The 22,592-nt window shown below is 47.6% G+C and overlaps 2 protein-coding genes across 5 annotated transcripts in view; one reads left to right on the top strand and one right to left on the bottom strand.

Annotated features, from left to right (window-relative positions):
• MRPL11 (mitochondrial ribosomal protein L11) overlaps positions 1–22,592 on the top strand; it is an 893,931-nt gene that overhangs the window by 217,220 nt on the left and 654,119 nt on the right. The gene's annotated exons all lie outside the window — the stretch shown is intronic.
• The window catches only part of LOC138567072 (transmembrane protein 121-like), a 213,808-nt gene continuing 205,657 nt past the window's right edge, over positions 14,442–22,592 (bottom strand). For all 3 annotated transcript variants that reach the window (XM_069644920.1, XM_069644918.1, XM_069644919.1), the window contains one exon: positions 14,442–17,454. In XM_069644920.1, coding sequence (XP_069501021.1) covers positions 16,360–17,322 — 963 coding nt within the window. In that variant the 5' untranslated portion in view covers positions 17,323–17,454 and the 3' untranslated portion in view covers positions 14,442–16,359. The remainder of the gene's footprint in view (positions 17,455–22,592) is intronic.

Raw genomic sequence — 22,592 nt, 5'->3', positions numbered from 1 at the left:
TATTCGGGCACCGGGAGCGTCGTTGGTACGGGCTCCTCGGCTGCCAGGCCAGGCGCAACATTACCAATGCCGTCAACCACGAGCCAATGCTCCGGCTCGATGAAGAGGAAGTCGGACAATCTGGGGAAGCTTCTGGAGAAGACCCGGTCGGTTCCGACGGAGAAAGCCAAGGTGGAGCGAGGTGGTGGCTCCTCCCCCACGGTGAAGGCCTCAGACACGCCTATGGTCGTGAAGGCTGAAGTTCACCAGGCTAAGGCCTCGATTGAGGGGGTGGTAGCGTCCCTGGCAAAGATCGCAGGGACGGCCCCAGTGGAGATGGCCCCCAAGCCAAGAGTTTCCCTGCCCGGCCTGAGGGAATCGTTTTTCACGCCCATCGATAAGACCCCTGTGAAACCCCTGGGTAAGAAAAAGGGGGGGGCACGATAGTCCTACCGGAATCAGATATCTGCTCCGAGGACAAGCTTTCAGGACTCAAGACAGTTCTCGACAAATTGCCGTGGTCAGAGCCTACGTGAAGGACCCCGTCGAGGAGGACGTGGAAAGCGACGGTGAGACGGCGAGGAACAGCAAATCGACAAAGAGCCGGAGGACTCTATACTGCTGCCGATGCTACCGTCACACCGCTGGAGATACTCTTGGTCGGAGGACATCTTGCTAGCCTTGCACACGCTGTGCACAGAGATAAGGACAAGGATGCCCTTGTCTCCAGCGGACGATCCAGCGGCGCCTGGACCGTCAGAGCTCACCATCCAAGTTAAGGCGGGTCCATCCTCCCCGCCCTTCCATCCATCACCTCCATCCCCTCCACCGAGGGACGAGATGGAGACAGAGAGGACGGGGACGAAAGACGGCAGCGACGACGGAACTGATCTCCCGTCACCCCCTACCCGTGCTTCTTCTTCCGACAACATTGGCTCCTTTCACGCTATGATCGCTAGGGTCTCAGAGCTTTTTCAGCTATGCCCCGAAGAGCAGAAAAAGGAGGGATTCCTTTACCAATGACGAGAGGCCAAGAGGAAGACGAGGCTTTCGGCACCGTTGTTGGACGACATCTGGGACGAGGGTCTGGCCTTCCTGAAGAACCCATCCTCGGCCCCGGCGAAGAGGGACTGGTACGAGAAGAAGTACCGGGTTCCAGACTCTGCACCGATGTGCCTCAGAGCGCAGCTGTCCCCGGACTCGGTCGTCTCCCCGGCAGCCAAGAAGAAATCGGCTGGGGCGACGGCGTCGACTTCCACTTCCCCGCCAGACGGCGAGGGGAAAAAGATGGACACCCTGGGACGCCGGGTTATCTCGTCGGTGGCGACAACCATTATGGCTGCCAAAGCTCTCGCTATTGTGGCCTGCTACAATAGGGAGCTGTGGTTTAAAATCATCCCCCTTCTGGACTTCCTTCCAGACGACAACAGGGCGGAAGTCCTTGAAATATTAGAGAAGGTGATGGGGCTTCGGACCACGCCATCACAGTGGCCACGGACATCGCCGACACCGGCTTCCACCAGATGGGCAACGGCGTTTGCCTTTGCTGGCTCAGGGCCACCAACTTCCGTCCAGACGTTCAGACGAGGGTACTGGACATGCCCTCCGACGGGAACAACTTGTTTGGCAAGGCAGTAGATGAGTCGCTGCAGGCCATTAAGGCAGACACCGAGACGGCCCGTGCATTGGGCACGCTCCATCAACGACGGCCGTCCTTTCAGCCCTCCGTAGGCAAGTCACAAGGTGCCTCCAAAGGATTCGGCAGCAGCTCTTCCTCATACCGGCAGGCGGCCCGTTCTTCATCGCAGGAAGCCTACAGAGGCCGCAACAAGGCCGGCAGACATAGTCGTCGTCGCCAAGGGGCCCAAGGTGGTAAGGCCTCGGCGAAGCAGGACTGAACTGGCCGTGATGTCAGGCCCCCACCCTAGCACTCCGGTGGGAGGCCGGCTGGCGAACTTCGTCGGCGCGTGGAAATCCATCTCCACCGACCGTTGGGTGCTGGATGCCCTGGCCCACCGGCACACTCTGGAGTTCCAAAGGAAGTGTCCCCATTTTCCACCCGTGGCCAGGAAAGAAAACCACATTCCTCAACTACTTCTAGAGGTACGAGCAATGCTAAAGAAGGGTCGCGATAGAGCTCATCCCGAAGAGGCTCCAGGGCTCGAGTATACTCACGGTACTTCCTCGTTAGAAAGAAGACCGGCGGCTGACAGCCCATCCTAGATCTCCGCCGTCTCAACAAATGCATAAAATCCCAGAAATTCCGGATGGTCACCCTTCAGCACGTGCTGGAACAGCTGGAAGAAGGGGATTCCTGTCGTTGCTGGACGTTGAGGATGCCTACTTCCACATTCCCCATTCACAAGGGGCACCAAACGTTTCTGCGCTTTGTGGTCCAAGGACAGCACTACCAGTTCAGGGCCCTCCCCTTTGGTCTGAAGTCGGCCCCAAGGCTCTTCACCAAGTGCCTGGCACCGGTGGCAGCGCGGGTGCTCCTGCAGGGGATCCACATCTACCTCCGTCTGGATGATTGGCTCATACGAGCGAAGTCATAGGAACTCGCCGTCGAACACACAGCGTGGACGGTCCGTCTGCTCACGGAACTGGGGTTCTCGATAAACTATGCAAAGTCCTGCTTGGAGCCATCGCAGGACGCCCAGTTCCTGGGACCCAGACTCAACACGGTGGCGCGCCTAGCCGCACCATCGGAGGACAGGATAAAGGCCATCCTGGGCAAGGTACAACGGCTGTTGGCCATGAAGGTTACCAGGGTGAGGTCCATCAAGTCCCTGCTCGGCATGATGTCATCATGCATCTACCTCGTTCGGCTGTGCAGACTGCAGATGCGGCCGCTGTAGGAGTTCCTCGACGCCCGTTGGATGCAGGCGAAGGGAAACTTGGAGGACATGATCGCCCTCAACGAGACATTCAGTTAGGCAATTCTATGGTGGGGGATCTGCGTGCATCTAGCAGCGGGCACTGACTTCCAGACCCCGGTGCATCAGATGGTGACAACGGACGCCTCCCTGGAGGGATGTGGCGCACACACCGGAGATCTCCATGCAAGAGGTCTTTGGCTACTGGAGGAGGAGAAGTCGTTGCACATCAACGTCCTGGAGCTCAGGGCCGTGTTTTGGGCCCTCAAGTCATTCCTCCCGTCCCTCATCAGTAGGGTGGTGCAGGTCTTCACCGACAACACCACGACAATATTCTACATCTGGAAGCAGGGGGTCACCAGATCCCCTGATCTCTCCAAGGAAGCGCAGGACCTATGGCACTGGGCCGTCGCTCAAAGGATGTTCCTGGTAGCCTTTCATCTGGCAGGAGTGAAGAACAACGTCGCCGACTCACTCCGCAGGGAGCTGCGCTCTTGCCACGAGTGGGAAATTCGGCAGGATCAGGTGGACCTACTGTTTTGACGATGGGGCAATCCCCAGATCGATCTGTTTGCGACCAACACCAAGTGTCGGAGGTTCACCAGCAGGTTTCCCCAGCCGGGGAGCATGGGGGGGGGATGTGTTCTCATTCCCCTGGGAGGGCCTGTTTGTCTACATGTTCCCACCGTTGCTTCTACGACTCATCAGTCAACTCAGACGGTCCCGGTGCAGGATGATCGTGGCCGGGGCAAATATGGTACCCGGATCTTCTGGATTTGTCAGCATCCCCTCCAGTCAAACTCCCGGCGGACGCAGATCTTCTCACCCGGGAAGGAGGCGCGATTCTTCACCACGACCCGTCGGTGCGGAACCTGCAGTCCTGGCTCCTGCAGCACTAGAGTTTGGTGGATACGAGATCCGGGCGTATTGCAAGGAGGTGCTTGCCAAGGCCAGGGCTTCTTTGACTCTTAAGTGCTACAGACATAAATGGAAGAGGTTCACCGTCTGGTGCCGTGCACAGAAGATAAACCCTCTTCGGATTACGGCCCCTCAAGTGCTGCCGTACTTGCTGTCACTGGCCAAGGCGGGGCTGGCACTCGCCTCTATCAAGATTCATCTGGCGGCTATCTCCCGCCACACCAGAACTCCGGGGCTATTGTCGCTGTGGTCGCATTGCTTGGTTAAGGAGTTCATGAAAGGACTTTTGCGCTCGTTCCCGCCGGTGAAGGCTCTGGCCCCAGCGTAGGAGCTCAATGTGGTGCTGACTAGGCTCATGGGTCCCCCGTTCGAGCCTCTGCATTCGGCACCTCTGAAATTCCTGTCGCGGAAGACGGCTTTCCTGGTGGCCATCACCTCCGCCCAACGAGTGGGAGAGATCCAGGCCCTCGCCTCCGTACCTGACTTTCCACGCAACGAGGGTCGTGCTGAGGACGCACCCCTCATTCATGCCCAAGGTGCCATCGGACTTCCATCTCAACGAGCCCTTGGTGCTACCTGTTTTGTTCCCGTCGCCTTTGTCACTGGCTGAGAGGACTTTGCACCCGCTGGATGTGGCTAGAGCGCTGAAGTTCTACGTGGACCGCACAAAGAGTTTTCGGAAGACATCACAGCGGTTTGTGAACTTTGGCCCTGTCAACCAGGGGAAGGCCCTCTCCAAGGCCTCCATTTCCAGGTGGCTCTCCGGCTGCATCACACACTGTCACCGGTTGGCAAACCGACCGTTGCCTGGCCGTCCGAGAGCCCATTCGAACAGAGGGATCGCTGCAACTATGGTGTTCCTGTCTGGTGTGCCCCGGCTGGACATCTACAGGGCTGCTACATGGAGGTCGACACACACCTTCACGAGATTCTACTGCGTCAAACAGGAATCCAGGGAAGAGTCCAGAGTCGGCCAAGCAGTGCTGCGCAACCTGTTCGCTTGAAGGTGAGCCTGGGAGGAGGTAAGAGATGCTTATTGTTGAGTTTTGCCACCTCCCGTGGTTGTGCATGTGTGTACTGCTATGTATTCTTGTATTCATGAGCATGTGAATCCATGCCAGACCCCATGCTGGAGAAGGAACAAGTTACTTGCCTGTTGTTCTCCAGCATGGGTCTGGCATGGATTCACGTGCGACCCTCCTGACTACCCCTCAGCGGCTCTTCTCTTGGTCCTACTGCCACTTTACGTGCTACAAAATCTGAAGATGGCTGTCTGAGTGGCTCAGGTAGAGGGCAGTCATTGGCTGGGGGCAGTATGACCCAGAGACCAGCGATTGGTTATTAGGAGAAAGACAGTTCATAAACTGAAACTGATTTTTTCTTTTACTGTGGATTCCCAGCCTGACGAAGGGGAATATTCATGAGCATGTGAATCCATGCCAGACCCATGCTGGAGAATAACAGTTACAGATAAGTAACTTGTTCCGTATTCTTCTAGTGATAACAAAAGGTCTATATTCTTCATATCCGCTATAGTTCATTGTGACTTCTCTAATGCTGCTCTAGTATCTTCTTCTGTAAACTGCTTATCAAAGAAATATTCTTTAGCTTAACCTTTCGGCAACATTTATAGAGATCTACATAAACATCCATATAATTAACTCTGGTGCTTGGGGCAAAACTCAAGCCTTTGTTTAGCACGCATCATCTAAGTGTTGTGTCAGATAAATTAATTGCCGCTAACAAATGATCTACCTGAATTTATTTATTCTTGTCTTTGTGGTCTTTATTCTTGCTCTTGTGGTCACCCCTGTCTAATCTTCCTTTGTTTGGATTTGCCGCCTCTTGTGCCTCCCGCCCGTCTATTCTTGTATAAATATGTCTGGTAACTCATTCTTCTACTTCCTGAAATGTAACCTTCTTTATTTGATACTGTTGTCTGTTTGCTTTCCTGTACCTTCTGAGTTCTAATAAAAACGTATTTTTCTTGTCGGTTTAGCGGGAATATCTTGACTACTTCTGTCTGTTTCTTCCTCGCTTTCAACACTTTCTGCATTTGAGCTAAGTGTTGAACTGCCAGGAGTACCCTCTCGCAAAGCAAATGTATTGGTAACATTAAACTATTTTGTTTAATATGTCCAGTCTGTCTTGTTCATAACCCTGCAAAATACTTTTGCTCTCTGAAGTTTAATTTCATCCTGAGAAGGTTTCAACAATCGATTGATTGTGGCATGGTTTTTCTTAATAGTTTCTGGAGAGTTCATTGTCTCTGTTTCACTTTAAGTGCTTTAAGTGCCAGAATGTTTTTTTCAATCCTATTATATACTTTCTCCGAGTGTGACTCAAGAGTTTAATCATATTAAAGGATGCTTTTACCAGATTGTCCTCACATTGAATGCAGTAATCGTCAAGCTCATCCTCAACCGTTGCTTATTCTTGGCTGGTACATAAGCAAAGTGTATTTGCAGCTTACATTTACTTTAGTGCCGCCTTTGACACCATCCGCGTGCAAATCTGTGGACTAACCTCTGTAATTGGGGCGTGCCTTTGGGTCTTCTCTGCATGATAATCTTGCTACACGCTGGGACCAGCAACAAAGTTCGGATCTCCTCTACGGGTACATTCACAGTTTTACCTCCCATGTATGTTGGCCTTAAATAGAGGTGCATTCTTGCACATACTGTATCCAATCTCTACTTGTCTGACCTCCCATTAATCTTCTGTGGCAAGGAAATATTCCCAATAACCTTAGGTAGGTATAGTGTCCAGTGGCTCGGCTATGCCGACGATTTGGTTTTGTTGGATTATACACCAAAAGGGTTACAGTTACAGCTTGACTGTTTAGTTAATTATGCCAACAATAACGGCTTGACCATCAACACCAACAAAACCAAGGTTATGGTCTTCAACCTCTCCCATAATGGAAAATAATGCAGTTACCATTGTGCCCTGTTCGTGCCCATGATTACCTTGGGGTTACAATCGATAGCAAGCTGACATGGGATACCCCAGATGGAGCACATTGAGATGAAGATGCGGAAGTTACTGAGTTGAGTTTTCAGTTTCTCTCACAATCACTGTGGCTACACTATCAATTGCAGTACGCAGGTATACAATACCAAGACTAGATCTACTCTCCTATGTGGGTCAGAAATATGAGTCCGGAATCATCTGTCCACTACTTTGATGATTGAGGGGCTGTGTCTCAAGGCTTTTTCCAATTGCCCATGCACTACCCCAAATGAGTATATCTATGCTGAATGTGGTATAACGAATGTAGAGGGTGTGCTTTCCACAAAGATTTGTCAGCTATATTGGAAAGCGAATTAACAGCCCTGAGCAATCTTTACTTACACATATTAACTGCTGCTTCCTTGCCGGTAACTGGCTTTGAAGAATCTTGCCTTAGGAGACTAATGATCGAAGGACAGAAGTGGTGCGCTCACTTTGCCTTCGACTCTCTTGTCTAAACATTTCCAAGATTTAAGCGAAGCATTAAAACTGTTTGCCAGGCCATGGACTGTGAACTGACTATGGTTATTATTGCCACTGAATCTCATAGTGGTGAGTTTCTCCTACAAATCACTAAATGAACAGTCCCACCTAGATATTTACGAGATTACCCACATAATAGAATTCATATGTCCTCTATCCAGATAGAATTTAATCTCACTAGCACGCTTGAGGCTACAAGAGGTAGGATGGGCCTAGGAAAGGACCATAGACTGTGTAGATTGTGTGGTACTAGTTCATTGGAAACGGTCAAACACCTCATTCTGTAAAGTCTAAATAAGGTCTGATCTAGGGCACGTGGATGGTTAGGTTGATCTGTTTACCATGCTTATGGTGCAGATTGTTTGGGAGCAATTCTATGTGGGAAAAGACCTATCGACGATTTACCATTTGACTAAGATAAGGCTTACTATTGAGGAGATTTTAGAATTACTTATATATTCGATTGGTTTAAGTTTTTTGTAACTATATTATGTTTATTTTATTGATTGTTTTGGTATTCTTGTTGCATTGTTTTATTTTAAAAGCCTTATGGGTTGATGAATAATAAATAATAATACTAATAAAATAACTTGTACTTATGGCTCCAAAGAAGCACCAGACCAGTAAATTGACTCTGCACATGTGCAAAACACGTGTTAACCAGTGTTATGTATTTTGTTATCACAAGCCAATACTGAAACTTGTAAGATGAGAAATTGTTGAATCTAGATGTAATTAAATTATGTTTGGTTGTTTTGTAATTCCTCGATATGGAATTACTTGATGGTTATTGATGGATCAGATATGAGAAGTTATTCTCTCAACTGAGATTACAGTTCATTGAAGCACACCTGTAAAATCCCAAAACAAATAACTGTGCATTTGAGTCATTGCTCCTTTGTCTATACCTGTAATTTGAATTCCTTTTCACAACCCCTGCAGTTGGAGTTCATGGCAATTGCTTATTTTCCTGGTATGTTGGGAGGGGTGGGGTAGACCAGCATAAAAAGGGCCGAAGAGCTGTGTAGGTTCTACCAAGATACCACTCAGAATTTGTATGAAAGTGATTGGTACTTTTATTTATATATATTTTATTTATTAATAAAAATATGAGGGAAGGCAATGCATTTTTGGCACAAAGCGCGTGCATAATTTACCATTGAAAACAGAGTGGAGGTCATTGGTCCTTTACGATGGGGTGAGAGAATGTAACTTGTAGACCAGATGTTGCAGGGGAAGGTGAAAACATAAACCGGGAATGAGGACAGGACAGAATGACTTAGGAACGGGATGGTAGAGAAAGTGCTGAATTAAGGATGGAGGAGTGACTGAAAAGTGCTGTAGGGTTGTCCATGAAGGGTGGGGAGTGTGGTAAACAGGGTGATGGAGTAGCATAGAGTGCTAGGAAACAGGTTCTTCAGAAAGGAGAGCTTTAAGGTAGGATTTAAATCGTGGTTGAGTCGGAGTAGTAGGCAGAGGAACAGCATTCCAGAGTAGGGGAGTAAGGAGAGAGCAGAAACGAGAGGGAGCACAAGGGGCATGACTGGTGGCAAGTGGAGGATGATCTTAACGAGCGAGGAGGAGAGTAGTGAGTGAGATGAGCAGACAGGCCGGGTGGGGCGAGTCCATGGATAATTTTGAAGGTAAGAAGTTTATACTTAACCCTTTGTTTTGTAGATAGCCAGTCAATCTGGCAATGGGAAGAGGAGGTAGAGGTACAGTGAGAAAAGTTGAAAGGTGTGCAGACTGCGAAGTTGAGGACTTTGTCCAGAGGTCAAGAAGCATAGTTTGGGAAGGCTATAGAGCAGACTGGCACAGTAATCCGGTCTAGAAAGGACTAAGGGTGAGATGACATGTTTAGCAGTATTGAGAGGAAGAAGATGACCTATTTTTCTGATATTGAGGAGGTTGGGTTTGGCTGCAGTGGCAGATTTGGAGACTAAGAGCGAGAAGTTGTGCGATGGGTCCAAGATGACACCAAGGTTACAAGCAGAAGCAGAGTAAGGAAGGTAGTCAGGAGAGAAGAGGAGGAGAAGAGGGAGAGATAGCCTGTTTGGCTGGGAAGTAGAGAACTTCAGTCTTAATGGAGTTAAACCTGAACGTGTGAGACGCCATCCAATGTTGGATGGCGGAGAGACCATTTGAAATCTTTTATAACGGCTCGTTGGATAAAGAGTGAAAGGAGAAGAAGATTTGAGTGTCGTCAGTAAAGAGTTGATAGAAGAAGCCATAAGAGAAGATCAGAGTGCTAAGAGCTGAAGTATAGAGATTGAAGAGAAGTGGACCAAGGACAGACCCTTGGGGAATTCCAATAGTAAAGGGGATGGGTGAGGAGGTAAGGCTATCCCAGGACACCTGAAACTGTCTGGGGGAAAGGTAGGAAGCAAACCAAGCGAGGGCCTTATCTATGATGCTAAGGAGAGATAATGAACCTTAAGTAGTATGGCAATAATCTCATCCGTGTTGGTGGGGCCAAAGGAAGACATAGTTGTGGGAAAGGAGGGTAGGAGAGGTGGAGAAAAGTGAGCAAGCAGAGTTGAAGCAACGTCTTCTCTTCAGGATTGGTGGTTGGGCGTAGTGGAGAAGCAAGGGTAGAAGCAGCTCACGTAGAGTCAGGTGACTTGCTCTTCCTGGTCTCTTTTATTGTGTTGTGGTACTTGCTGCCTTTGATTTATAATGGGGAAAAGAAAAACAAGGGTATCGGAATGCAAGTAAAGCAGGGACTTGCAAAGCAAGAATGCACGCTTTTCCATAATGTCATTGTTTTTGGTGTCACTAGGTATTGCCATCATATGCCCAGATACTCGCATCATATGCCTAGGTACTCGTCTCCTACTGTTTGCCAGTTATTCCCATGAATTGCCCAGTGCCTTTCATCGCGTCCCAGATACGCTTGTATGGCTATAAACTGGGATCCATACCCTCCTAATGTTTTCGGTGTTGCTGTCAAATGCAACATTGTAATATGAATATTACACCCTGCCAAATTCATGGTACCCTAGTACACTTAGGAGGTGGAAGCCCTGGTTGCCCTTGGCAGCAATTGAAGCTGTGACTGACGGTTGGTACAGACGAATTTGTAACTTGCTGAGTCACTTTGCATGGCAGCAACTGAGGTCTCTAGTTTCCAGTGTTTTGATAGTTATGCAGTATTTATGTGACTTTGTGTCGGTTGTGAAGATTTCTGTGGGATCATCTCGAATTCCCCAGTGGTAGTCTCCTCCCCCATAGCCAGGGAAAGACAGTCGCTTCCTCACCCTGACCCTGGGGATGGTGTCAGGAGGGAGGATCATGAAGGAGGAGATGGGTATCTGGGGAAGGTGGTGGCTCTGACTGGAGGGACGCGATATCCCCCCCCCCTTTCTGTGGGGAGGAAACCCTAATTCGAGTCTTTGATGGCATATTGTTGTGAAACATCTGATGTTTATGATGTTTGTAATTTTATTGCAACTGTTCAACCATGTGATTTAAAATCCATTGAAACTTCTTTGGACTCCGGTACTGTGAAGAGGAGCAAGGATTTCATGTGGAGGAAATGTGACTAAGTAAATTATGCAGTCTGGTTGTCCTGAATCTAATCCGCTGCTCTGGACCCTTACATTCCCAAATCACCAGCAGCAAGGAGACCATGAGGAACTGAGAAGGAGAGAGAAGGACGGCTGCAGAGTGCACACAGCGGGAAATGTGACTGGTGGCAGGAGAAATCCCACAAGGAGATGTGGGAGGAGACGCACGCCAGAAGCAGGTTGATGGTGTTCGGGACCAGAAGAGAGGAGCTCCGAAATAAGAGGGAGAACAGACGGTTTGCAGCGGGGCTGCGCAAGGAGACGCAGTGCTGCAGAGCTGCATGTGTCTTGGTGGCGAAAGACAGATGAGCCGACGTGGAGACCCAACAAGACTGCCTAGAGGGGGGAAGCTGGCCCTTCGCTGGCACTCCAGCAGTCGCACAGTGAACAGGTGAGTCGGTCTAATTGCTTGACATACGAATATGCTAAGAAGCATTTTGAAAGTACTTTTGAATACCGACATAATAGAATTGAAAGGAAAAGGTGAAGGTGTGCATTTCTCCTGACATGAGATGTCGGTTGGGGGAAACTTGGGACCAGCATTACCTAAGCCAAAAGATATTGCTAGAAGAACAAGAGGGGGGAATATGGTACAATTCACCTGACAAAAGAGATCAGTTGGGAGAAACTTGGAACCAAAATTGCCAAGGGCCAAAAGAGATTGCGAGAGAAAAAAAGAGGCACAATTGCCAAGAGATTGAAAAAAGGTTGACAGACCGAGCTTGAACAAGCCCTCAGACATGGGATGTCAGTTTGGGGGAAGTTGGCACAAGTAACAACTGAAGTCAACACGAGTGTGCTACTGAAGAAGCACAATTGTGTGATACTTAAGGAGAAAGTGAATGTTGCAGTAAAGCCAAATAAGTATATCTGGTAGTAAAGATACCTGACAGGTGAGTACACTAGTGAACCAAAAGGGGGATAGTCCTGGCAGGAGAGTAAACCAGATATCAAGAGTTTTCAGTTGAGAAGTTTCCTGGCAGGAGAGTGTACTGGGCAAATTATTTTGAATTGATGTGTTGAAAAGGGACTTGCTCATATTAAGTTCTTGCTTTCTTTGAACATTTTGTCAACCAGAACCTGTGAAAAGACTTGCCTTTTGCCATACTTGAATCTCTATTGTGAAAAAGACATTTGTTTTGCCATCCTGAAAAGTAGTAAAGACGTTCCTTTGCCTTATTCCAACCAGCATTGTGGAAAGGACATTTTGTTTTGCCATTCTGAGAAACTAGTAGAGACTTCCTCTTTTCCAATTAATCTTGTGAAAAGAACATTTATTTTGTTATCCTGAGAAGACTATTAGGTAAAAGAGACATTTGTGAAGCCTTTGAGACTGGTTTTGACACAGAATATTATGAATACTTTACTTGAAATAATCCAAAGGAAGGGAGCCAACCCTTGGATAGAAGAAGTGTTTTGGTTAAAGTTCTATGTTTGTTATTGCGCATTTCTGTTGCGTTGATACTTGAAACTTTTACCTTGCACATTTTCTTTGTATGTATTAGTATGAGGGTCAGACGGAAATTGGACACAAAGTCATCTTTCTTTAGTTTTAGTTTCATAGAAAGGGTCATTCACATTAGGATAGGGAAAGTTGTGCCTTTATCTAAACCCCTTTCTGTTAATAAAATGGCTAACGTTGAGAATGATACCTCTTTGTGTTTCCTCTCGTTTCTGACCCCTCACACGGTGTTGGAACAGGTGGAGGAGCAGGTCAACTAAGTTTTTATATTTGATAAGTAATGTAAGTTTAGAGCAGTGTAGCAAAAATAGAACCTTTCATTTTTCAATCGCTATACGTTATTACCCAAATTAATCCTACTGTTTTTTAATCTTGGAAGGGTGAATGCCTGAGAAGGCGCTGCGCAGCTGAGATTCGAAGCTGTGACTCCCAGCTACATGGTGTGTTACAGGCAAATAAACCACTATCTGTGGCAGACCAAAGGGATTTACTTTTTCAATACTATGCACATCATGAAGCAACACTGTGACTTCTCTTACATATTTGCCCAGGTAGCAGGCCTGCAGTGCACGCCAATTCATTTCTGTGTACGTTTGAGGCAGGGCAGCACATTTAGAAGCTTTTATTTAACTTTGGCACGTTTATGCAGGTGAAGGGTGGCAGGGGTACATGTACCATACTAGAGATCTGACTACAAAGCTATGCTGGTGTCCGTGCTCGTTAACAGTGATTTGCTGGAAGATTGATTGAGCTTTGCTACATCTGCAGTAGAAAACCGTAACAAGTTTGCCCCTTCAAGGGAGAGTGTCTAGGAAGTCACTCCTCGTGTACCTGCTGAGCTCTGCTCTTTTTCAATATCGCCTACGAGGGGTCCTGCTCTCAGAGAGGGAGTAAAAGTGAAGGTCGACACTGCCCACGGCTCATGTCACCACTGTGTCTTGAACGATGGTGGAGGTTTCTGTGCCGCTGTGCAATCTTTGACACTGTACAAGGACCTGTTGCATCCGTACCTACTGTCAATGAGCGCTCTCCTTGGGCGTGGCTAATAAGGGGAGACCTTAATAAATCGCCTGGCTACAGCTGTGTAAACAGCGGGCTTCTCCATCATCTCTGGTATTCGCTGCACTCGCGCCTGGGGCCCAGGAAGTGCTAGTCCTCCCTGGATTCGTACCTCCATAAAGTGTAAAGTGAGTAGTCTAAGGCCCCGTTTTTTGGTATCCACACAGTGCCGTCTAATACTAACCCACCAAGGAGTGAGCCTACCGGGCCCGGCACCCTGCCTTTGGGCGGGACTATGATGAAGTCAATTAATGGACAGACCCCTCAATTGCAGGTTGAGGTTCATGTGCAACCAGAGGATACTTGGAGGAAGGGTTGCAGGACTTAAAGCATGTATTGTTGCGGATTGAAATAATTGCAGGTAATGATTTTGGGGTTTGGGGGCTCCTTCCTGGGTCCAGATCCGTCATTCCCAGGATCATATTCCATTAAGGATTAATGGCTGCAAGCGAGGGGCAAAGTAGCCATCTCCTGGACATTTTCTTTGTTTGCAAGCAGGCTTGGACTGGCCTGTAGAACAATGGGGCAATCCCCGTAGTGCAAGCCCATGATTCTAGGATGGGCCTGTTCTTTAGAGGATGGACCATTCTTTTAGCCAGAGTGGGTCAGTTGCATAAGTCACACTAGTTTTAGCCAATATTACTAAGAAAATGTTTTCAAATGCATTATTTGCCACATACTTTACCCCCCCAAAACGCCCCTTGGATACACTGTGTTCTGGATAGTAATTAATTGTAATGTACGATTGTAGGCCACTATTTCATTGGTACCTTGAGAGATTTTATGACCCAGTCCGACCCTCTTCGCAACTTTCCCTACCGTACACTTCCATTTCAGCTGGTCTGGTAGGTGTATGATGTCCTGAGCTCTAGCATGGTGGCAGCAGCCAGTCAGCAGGCTAAGTGGTCAGCGCTAAGGTTAAATATGTATTAAAAGTTATGCAGCAACACAGTGTCTTCAATTAAGTGCTTGCTTGTGGGCTGGGATGCAGTAGGGCACCTGCATCAGTAGCTAAGCAGCGTGTAAACAACAAAACCCATACAAAATAAATAAATCGCAAAAGCAGAACAGGGCAGGGGTCCAAAATGCTCTTATCACATTTTATGTGCTTAACTAATAAACTAAAAGGACACAAGCAATAATGCCCTTTCACAAAGGCCATTAACAGGTGGCCATGGCTGTCAGCGCAAGTTTTTGCGCCCTAGGTTACTGCTTTGGCTACCCACGGTGCCAGTGGCGTTAGCACCACGTTCCACGGGCTGGAACGGGGGCAAGGGGTAACTGCTCGGAGCCCTCGTTAACTCGGCCTGCCCGGAATGGGGTGGTAACGCCACATTATGGCCCTCTGTCACTGCACAGTCTGCAATAGGACAGCCAATAGCCTAATGTTGTAATATGATGTTAACATTCTGAGCCATGAATAAAAGTAACACGCCAGTCCTTAAGGCTGGACAGAAGGGGAGGCATTGTCAGAGAAGAATGACATGTGTAGACACCAGTGAAGACCAGACAAAAAGCAGAAGCTCACTCCAAACAAACTGCAAGATCCTGCACTCGTTTGATCGACGTAATGACCTATGAGACGGTCAATACAACATGCCTAGTGCAAGTCAGATAATGACATGATTTGCAATTAACAGGCCATGAGTTGAAGGGCGGGAAGATTATCGCAGCACTCGAACGGGTATCAATAGGTCCCCAAATCTCCTGTCTCCACACCATTAATTTTGGCTCACATTAGGTGTTGGTAGAGTGCTATCTGTGAGTCAAATCTAAAAAGGGACTGAATGAACTACTCACACTGGTCATGGGACAACGTGCGACCTCTGTTTTATGAAAACGCACCAGACAGCCATTATCCGTAGCCCATCGCGGATCTGAAGCTCCACCAGTTGGAGGAAGAGGTATTATTTAGGAGCATTGCTTTTAAACGGGAGACTTTAATTTGTTTCCACAAAATATAGACACGTGGTGAACAAAAGAAAAAGTAGCATCCACTGTACTGTCAGGAAACCTCTCCTGTTCCTCAGCTCTGGCCCCCATCCTGTCGTCCCCTGGTACTTGTCCCTGCGCTTCTCTGAAAACTGGCGCGCGCGAGGAAAAACAGGCTGTAATAGAGCAAACAATATTTTGTAGACCGACCCCCACCTCCCTCAACAGTCATCAACTCATAAAGTAGTTTCTTGGGCTGTACTGCTTTGCTTGTCCGGCCAAGATCGCTGAGTGGCCCGTGAAGTAGCCGTGGGATGCCGCTATGCAGTGCTTTATGGTACTAGAGTGAGTTGCCCATTTCTGTAATGTGCACTTGACCAAAACAGAGAAACTTGGGTCAAGCGGATGTCCAGTGTGCAGCGACTGGGCCACATTGCCAAGCCTTTTCAAACGAGTCTCAGTCAAATTGACCATTAGGAATTCTGCAGGTAACTCTTCAGAGATACTTTATAAACAGGTAAGGGTGCGCAGTTTGCCTCCGTTATGGTGCAAGAACTGTAACAGCGGATGCAAAGTCGTTAAAGTCAAGTTAAAGGTTAAGTAGCAGGGATAACTTGGCTGTGTGCTGGTGCATACGTAAGAAATGATGGTAAAAGATGATCAAAGGTTCCCCTGAATGATGCAGGGAAAATTCGCTTCGTCTCAAACAGTGGTATTGGTTACACAGGAATAAAAGAGAAATAGTGAGAACTTGGAGGAAGGGGGTAAGTTCTGCACTGAAGTCTGGGTCGTAGTCCTATCATCAAACTGCACAACCAGTGTTACAGGTAAGGAGATTATTCACATGCAGAATAAACCAATGTGATTCTCCAGAACAGGCACTTGTGACGTCCTCCTATCCAAATGGGAGAGTGGTAGGGTGGCAGGGGGGGTCCTGTTCTCCACCTGTGCCTATTACCTCCAAAGGCACTGCTCGACAACAGTGAGCGCAGCCTTTTCTGTTGCCAAGTCTTAACTGCATTCAATGCCAACACCCACACCCTCCCTTGACTTTGCAAAGCCTCAGAGTTCCCTAAAAGTGAAATGGAGTTTGTGGAGTCTCATCTGTGCTTCCGTCACCCAAATGTGTTTGGTGTTGGGTTGTTGAAAGAGGTGCCTGTGACGCATGGTGTGGAGTGAGTGAAGACTGTGGCGAAGATTCCTCCCCACTGTTGTTGGCCATTCGTCTGTGATATTGCAGAACAGTGCAGACCTTGATGAAGATGGCCAGGATGTTTTTGCCCATGAAGACGGATGAGACACGCTGGTCCTGGTAGAGTAGCATGTTCCCGCCACGGATGAACAACGTGACAATGTTGATGGTCACCAGGCTCAGCACCGGGTAGAGCATCATCTTGTGTGGAGCGATGTGCTCCCCCTGCATGCTGATCTCACTCAGGGAGATGCAGGGCAGGATCAAGAGGAGACTGTAACAGTAGAAGAACATTAGCCCCTCCACCCAAAGCGGAAGCCCCTTCTTCTGGAGCTCCCAGAGGTTGGCCTGGATCTCCAGTATGTCCAGCAGGTCGATAACCACCCAGAAAAGGCGGTTCCGCAAGTCTTCCTTCTTGCGGAAAGCCTGGACATACTCCATGTGGTCTGTGGCCACCAGAATGACATATAGTGAAGGAATGCAAATAGACAACAGCAGGGTCAGCGTCTTCCTAGCCAAAGGATCGGGCACCCTCCTGTCCACCTTGTAGTTCTGGTAAATAAAGTAGAGCTTGATCTCCAGCACAAAGATGAAGAGGAACCAGAGGATCATTGCGTATCCGCGCTGGGCTGTCTTTACTTCTGCGCCCACCCACACTGCCACATACCTCAGGACCACAAGAAAGCACAGGTCGCCCACCAGGACCATGATGCCCACCCCAATCTTCCTGGGTCCGATGTTCTGTTCTGCCAGATAGACGTCCAGAGCTGCCATGGTGGACATGATGACAATGGCGGACATGCAGACATGCGGCTTGTTGGCTGGTGCTGTTGGTGGCGCCATGTCATTGGAGGCCGGCTTCTACTTCAGCATGGATGTCTGGCTAGGGAATTACTTGAAACTTCAGGTGCAAGAGGGTTCACCTTGAATCTGTTTTGCCGCTGGACCTGGGATGTTCCTCTGGAATTCTGGCACCTGCAGAGAAGAGACATGGGGGTTAGTAGAAGAACACCTGTTGCTGTAGTTCTCTAATTATTGAAATGCTAGCAGCTTGTTTCTTTTCCGTAACATGCTCAATTAACAATCTGAACAATTTTGGGGATCTGGTCCCTGGCCAGTCGGGTCACCTGTGTGGGCACAGATTTGAATAAACGCGGCCTCCCTATGTTACTTGTACTCTGCATTGCAGTCCTGTATTGTGCACAGCTGTGCTGTCCTCATTTACAGGTGCAATTGGTTGGGTTTAAGGGGGACTTTAAAGCGTATAATTCATGTCAGACATGCAGCTGCTGTGTAAAAACTGCTATTCGAGTATTCCATAAATCGGCCATTTGCCCAATTTGATCCCAGGCGACATCTTGCTTCTCCTGCCTGCTTCCAGGGGCATATTATTTTACATGGACCAATTAAAAGTTGGCTTTGTTAAATGTCTAATAAAATACATCTGTTTTCAAAAGTTTTCTTTCTAGTTCATTCGAACAATTTTTGTTAAATGGGTGTGCATTAAACTCACTTTTCACAGGTGTGCTGAAGGTAAGCACACTTCTTCGCTTGGCAGATGTCCGTGAATATGCGAAGTGGTGAGGCGTGTACTACAAGAATGTGTGGCCTTCCAGGGCCGCAACCCTCGGCGGTGCTTAGCTTGTCACCTTGCTCAGGGCGAGAGGCTTTTCTGATGTGTATCCTGCATAACTAGACCAAAGTCGTGTTGGGAGCAGCTCAGATGGAGGCCGCCCCTGTCGTGGGAGGTGTGTTGTGCTTAGAACTGGGATGGGCGTTACTCCTGGAGAGCTATACCCTGTTCCTTGCTTTTTCTTTAGCTACTGTGAACAATTGAGACCCATTGCGCTGGTCTGGTCCTTATGGTGCCATGTACAGTTTTTGTTTTGGACCTCATTCTGGCCATTGCCCGAGTGTTGTGTTCGGGCCCCCCTGACATTTGTCACAGTAAGTTCCAGAGCACGGCCTTAGTCCTCGCGTTAGAAGTAACCTTACTTGGCTGCTGACGCGTTTTCCCTTCTTAAGCAAAGGATGAGTCGCAATGCTCGGCTGCAAACCAAGATTGGCTGAGTGGCAGCAGACCACTAGACCAACAACGCGAGTTATTGTTTCCAGTTCTCAAGCTTCCCTGTGTAATGCAGTCAGTGTTCACCTTTCATTGCGTTCATAATTAACCCCTTCAACACGTTTTTCTTAAATGCTTGAATGCTCAATAGTGTTGCTTTTGTTGCCACTGCTTTTTCCAGCTCCCATTATTTTGACATTGCATCAGAAAAGGAAAAAAAACAAATAATGGATTTCCCACATGGCTCGTCAGCAAAAATCAAACACCACTGATAACTATTGGGTACATTTCCAGTAAACCTCAGAATATTTGCGAGGGATGGATAAGAGCCGGTCACATGCTCAGACTTGCTGTCTCTGGAAGCCTGTTAGGGCTTCACTGGAGTCTGTCACATTTAAATCTGTTGCTATGAATGGCGGTAGGCAGTGCTGGAAATGGACAACAATTACTCTGGGAATCCCCCACCTTTGTGGCGTGTGTTGTAACTTGCATGTAAATCAGGTTTACATCATTGTTCTGGATGGAATCTCTGAGCGTGGAGATTGTGGAATGTTAGGGTGTGATGTCATCACAGTGGAAGATAAAGGTTTGAGCAGAGGGATCAGTTGGCCCGGGCAAGGGTGGCCAGTGGTTGTAGGATGAAGTACATCTTGTGATGTGCATTGGAACCTATCGAAGCATTCAATTTAAATCAATAAAACCTATATGAAAACTTTCATTGACGTCCAAGAGCTTATCATATCGGTGCACCTATCTTTTTAGGGAACTCTTCCTGTCCATTTGCATAAAAAGAGTATTTTGGGAACATAAGAATGACCACATTTTACATTCTTAATATGTCTGTGATCGTAGTTCAGCATGAAACCTTTCTGATCAATTAATGTAAATTGGGCTCTTAGCTATTTTCATTCCTCTCAATACTCCCCCTAACAGAAAATGTTTGGCAATCCAAGACGTATATACCCATTTGGACTGCTTGTCTGCATAGGATGTGAGGCATGGACCGTTTTTGCCTGGTGCTTGTAATAAATAGCTAGCTTGCAGGATTTTGGGGGCTTCTGGGCTATGCTACTACGGGGGGTTTGCGCCTCGGGATGGAACAGCACTATAGCAAGACAAACGTTGCCGTAGCTCAGCCCATTTCCAACTTTAGTGGTAGGGCAACGTTCGCCACGTGCGTGGGTCACCATTCAGCAAAAGGGGCAGAATCGGTCACATGTCAAGGTCTTCTCTGAAAGACTATTTCAGCTTGGAGCACAGTTAAGTAACGATGCCTTGGCTCAAGCCGAACGTGTCTGGTGTCTGACATCCCACCTCTGAATGGCTGGTATTGTTGTGACAGTCATGTGTTGGGCAAGTGTCTCCAAAATGCCTGTAAGGGCACAGTCAGATTGTGTATCGAGCCGTCCACCAAATGTTTAGTGTATTACCTTTTTTTTTTTTTTTCTCAAGCTATTGTGACAAATCCAAGGAATTTGTCCCTTTTCCCCAAGGGGGAGCCACCCCCTTTGAGACTAGGGAGGGGAGCCCACTACGCAAAATACTCCCATGAGGATCGGGCAAGCGGGATCTTACTGGGGTGCCACCCCTGTTCCTTTTAGGGGATAAGGACTCCCCAGTGAGCGAGTCTTTGACATCTCAATTATCACCAATGTCCAAAAAGGTTATCGCATACATGGGGGCTGATAAGCATGTTACGGAAAAAGGACCTTTAACTATACTTGGGTGCTGAAACCGTGGTAGCTGAACGAAGGAGCAGGGTATTGACGGCGCAAGGGTCCTTGTTCCACCGCGGAAGGAGTGACTGCTTCCCTCAAGGAAGGCCACTGTGAAGAAGCAGGTATGTGGTTCTCGCCCAAGAGAAGGGGGGCAGGCGGTAGAGCTGTGTGTGGCTCCAAGGGGGAGCCAGAACACTGAGAAAGCGAGCCAAGTGCCAAAGAAGGCTAATGGGGTTTATAAGCCAACAGTGATTGAGAGAAATACTGAAAAGGGCTAAATTTGAGAACCACAACCCACAAGGGTTTATTACAAACCAGAAATGGAATGAAATACCCAAAGGGGATGACCCTGTGAACCACCACCCATGAAAGGTTATCAGGGACCCGAAAGTAAAATACCAAAAGAGACTGAACCTGAAAACCACAACACCGGAGGGGCAATGAGAATGCAGAAAGCAAGAACTATACTCAATAGGGCTGAGCTTGAATGCCACGAGAAATTACTAACACCCAGAAAGTGAATCAAATACCAAAAGGGGGTGAAGTTGAAAGTCATAACCCGTGAGGGCTTTCAAGAAGCCTGACAACAAAACCGATATCACACGGGAACAAACATGAAAGGGATAACCCACAAGGGGTTCAGAGGAAAGACAGGTTAAGATAAATACCAGAGAAGGGTTCAGAGAAACGACCACAACCCAAGAGAGGGGAAAACTTGGCTAAGCGCCCAGAGCCCATTTCAGACTCAAAATCCCAGAAACCTACAGCATGTCCAACCCTCAAGCAGAGGTAAAGGGTCCCTGTGGGACCACAAAAACTTACTATTGGCACAAATCTGCAAAACCCTGGAGGCGAAAGAGCAAGACCGCAGATTAACAACCGCAAAATCCAAGAGACTTGATGTTTTCCAGAACTGTGTGAAAAGACAATAAGTAAAACTTGGTGGAGGGACCAGGAGCCTGCCCGTTGTAATTGATTGAATCCAGAAGCTGTTTACTTAAACTGCACGAGAAATCCTGGGAAGTCAAGAGGACCAGTTTCAGAGACATTGTTGGGAAGGGGCCAGGCACCAGCTAGCATAAAGCAAGCGAGGGATGCAGAAGAAATCTTCTCTGGGCTAAATGGTAAGGGTCAGTTAGAAATATAGGATAGGTTTGGACTGAAGATGAACTTGACCCCATGACAAGCACCTTTTTAATATTTTCTTAGAATAGGGAACACACATCATAGAAATAGAGCAAGGTGGGGCCTTTTTATTTGAATTTTAATAAAACCCTGAAAAGTTGAAGGCCCCTTCTTTTGTCTGCGTTCTTTCTCTGACCTACCGCACTATGGGGTTGTCATAATCCGGTAAATTGCGGTTGGAGACCTACAGACATGCCAAAACTCCAAAATCATGAGCTATGGAAATTGCCACCTATATCTATACTGCCACCGTCTAGCTGCTGTATAGGCCGCCTGCATGCCCCGCTGCACGGAAGAGTCAGACAGGAAGATGAGGCCCAAGTTGAATTGTAGTTATCAAGATGTACATGCGCTGCACACCTTAAGCCAAAACTTGTAAATGCAAAGGGGTTTGTTTAATTTTAAAAAAAAAATTCTATGACGCCAAGATATGTTGCACCTTTGTTTTTGGTGAATTAAGGGAGAGGCGTGTGAAGCTAATAATGGGACAGTTGGAACTCAAGCAGTTCTTGGTTCCAGCACTTGAAGTTTAACTTTGAGAACCTTTCTGATTCACCGCTCTTTCTTTTACAGACTGCTCTTTACCTGTATACCAAAGGCAACTTTTATTTAGACCAACTGAATGCAATGTATGCATTTTATTTAAGTGCAAGCATGCAATGGGCTTAATCTAAAAAAAAAGTGATTAACCAAGAGCATTGTGCACTTTGTTACATGGCAACACTGGTGTATAGATGCGTTATAAATGCCATATCCTATGATATCAAGTGAAGTAGACATCAATTATTTCAAACATAATCGAGGAGTGAAGACACAGGATTGTTAGTGATAGACCTTTTAATGACTTCATTTTTTACACATTTGCTCGCATAAGAAGTGTTTGGGTGAATCATAGAACACATTCTTAGGCCCTGTAACATATTGTTAAGAATGTACAAGTGGCCTTTTTCTGGACTGGGGCCCTGTGCCAGTGAGTAAGTTGAACAACTATACGGAATCATTTTTAGCTAAATACTGTATGCCATAAACAAAAGGATCGAATTCACACATTTCAGAGAGTTTGCAGAGGAATTCATTGCAATTAATGCACAAGTCCTATTGTAGATCGATTGTTGGAGAGGGGGCGGTTGTGTCGTGGGGTCCTA

Source organism: Ambystoma mexicanum, chromosome 2p, assembly GCF_040938575.1.
Source record: "Ambystoma mexicanum isolate Mex_15411 chromosome 2p, UKY_AmexF1_1, whole genome shotgun sequence".
Classification (NCBI taxonomy): Eukaryota; Metazoa; Chordata; class Amphibia; order Caudata; family Ambystomatidae; genus Ambystoma; species Ambystoma mexicanum.
Note: the sequence above shows the minus strand (reverse complement) of the source record. Positions and strands in the feature narration are given on the sequence as shown.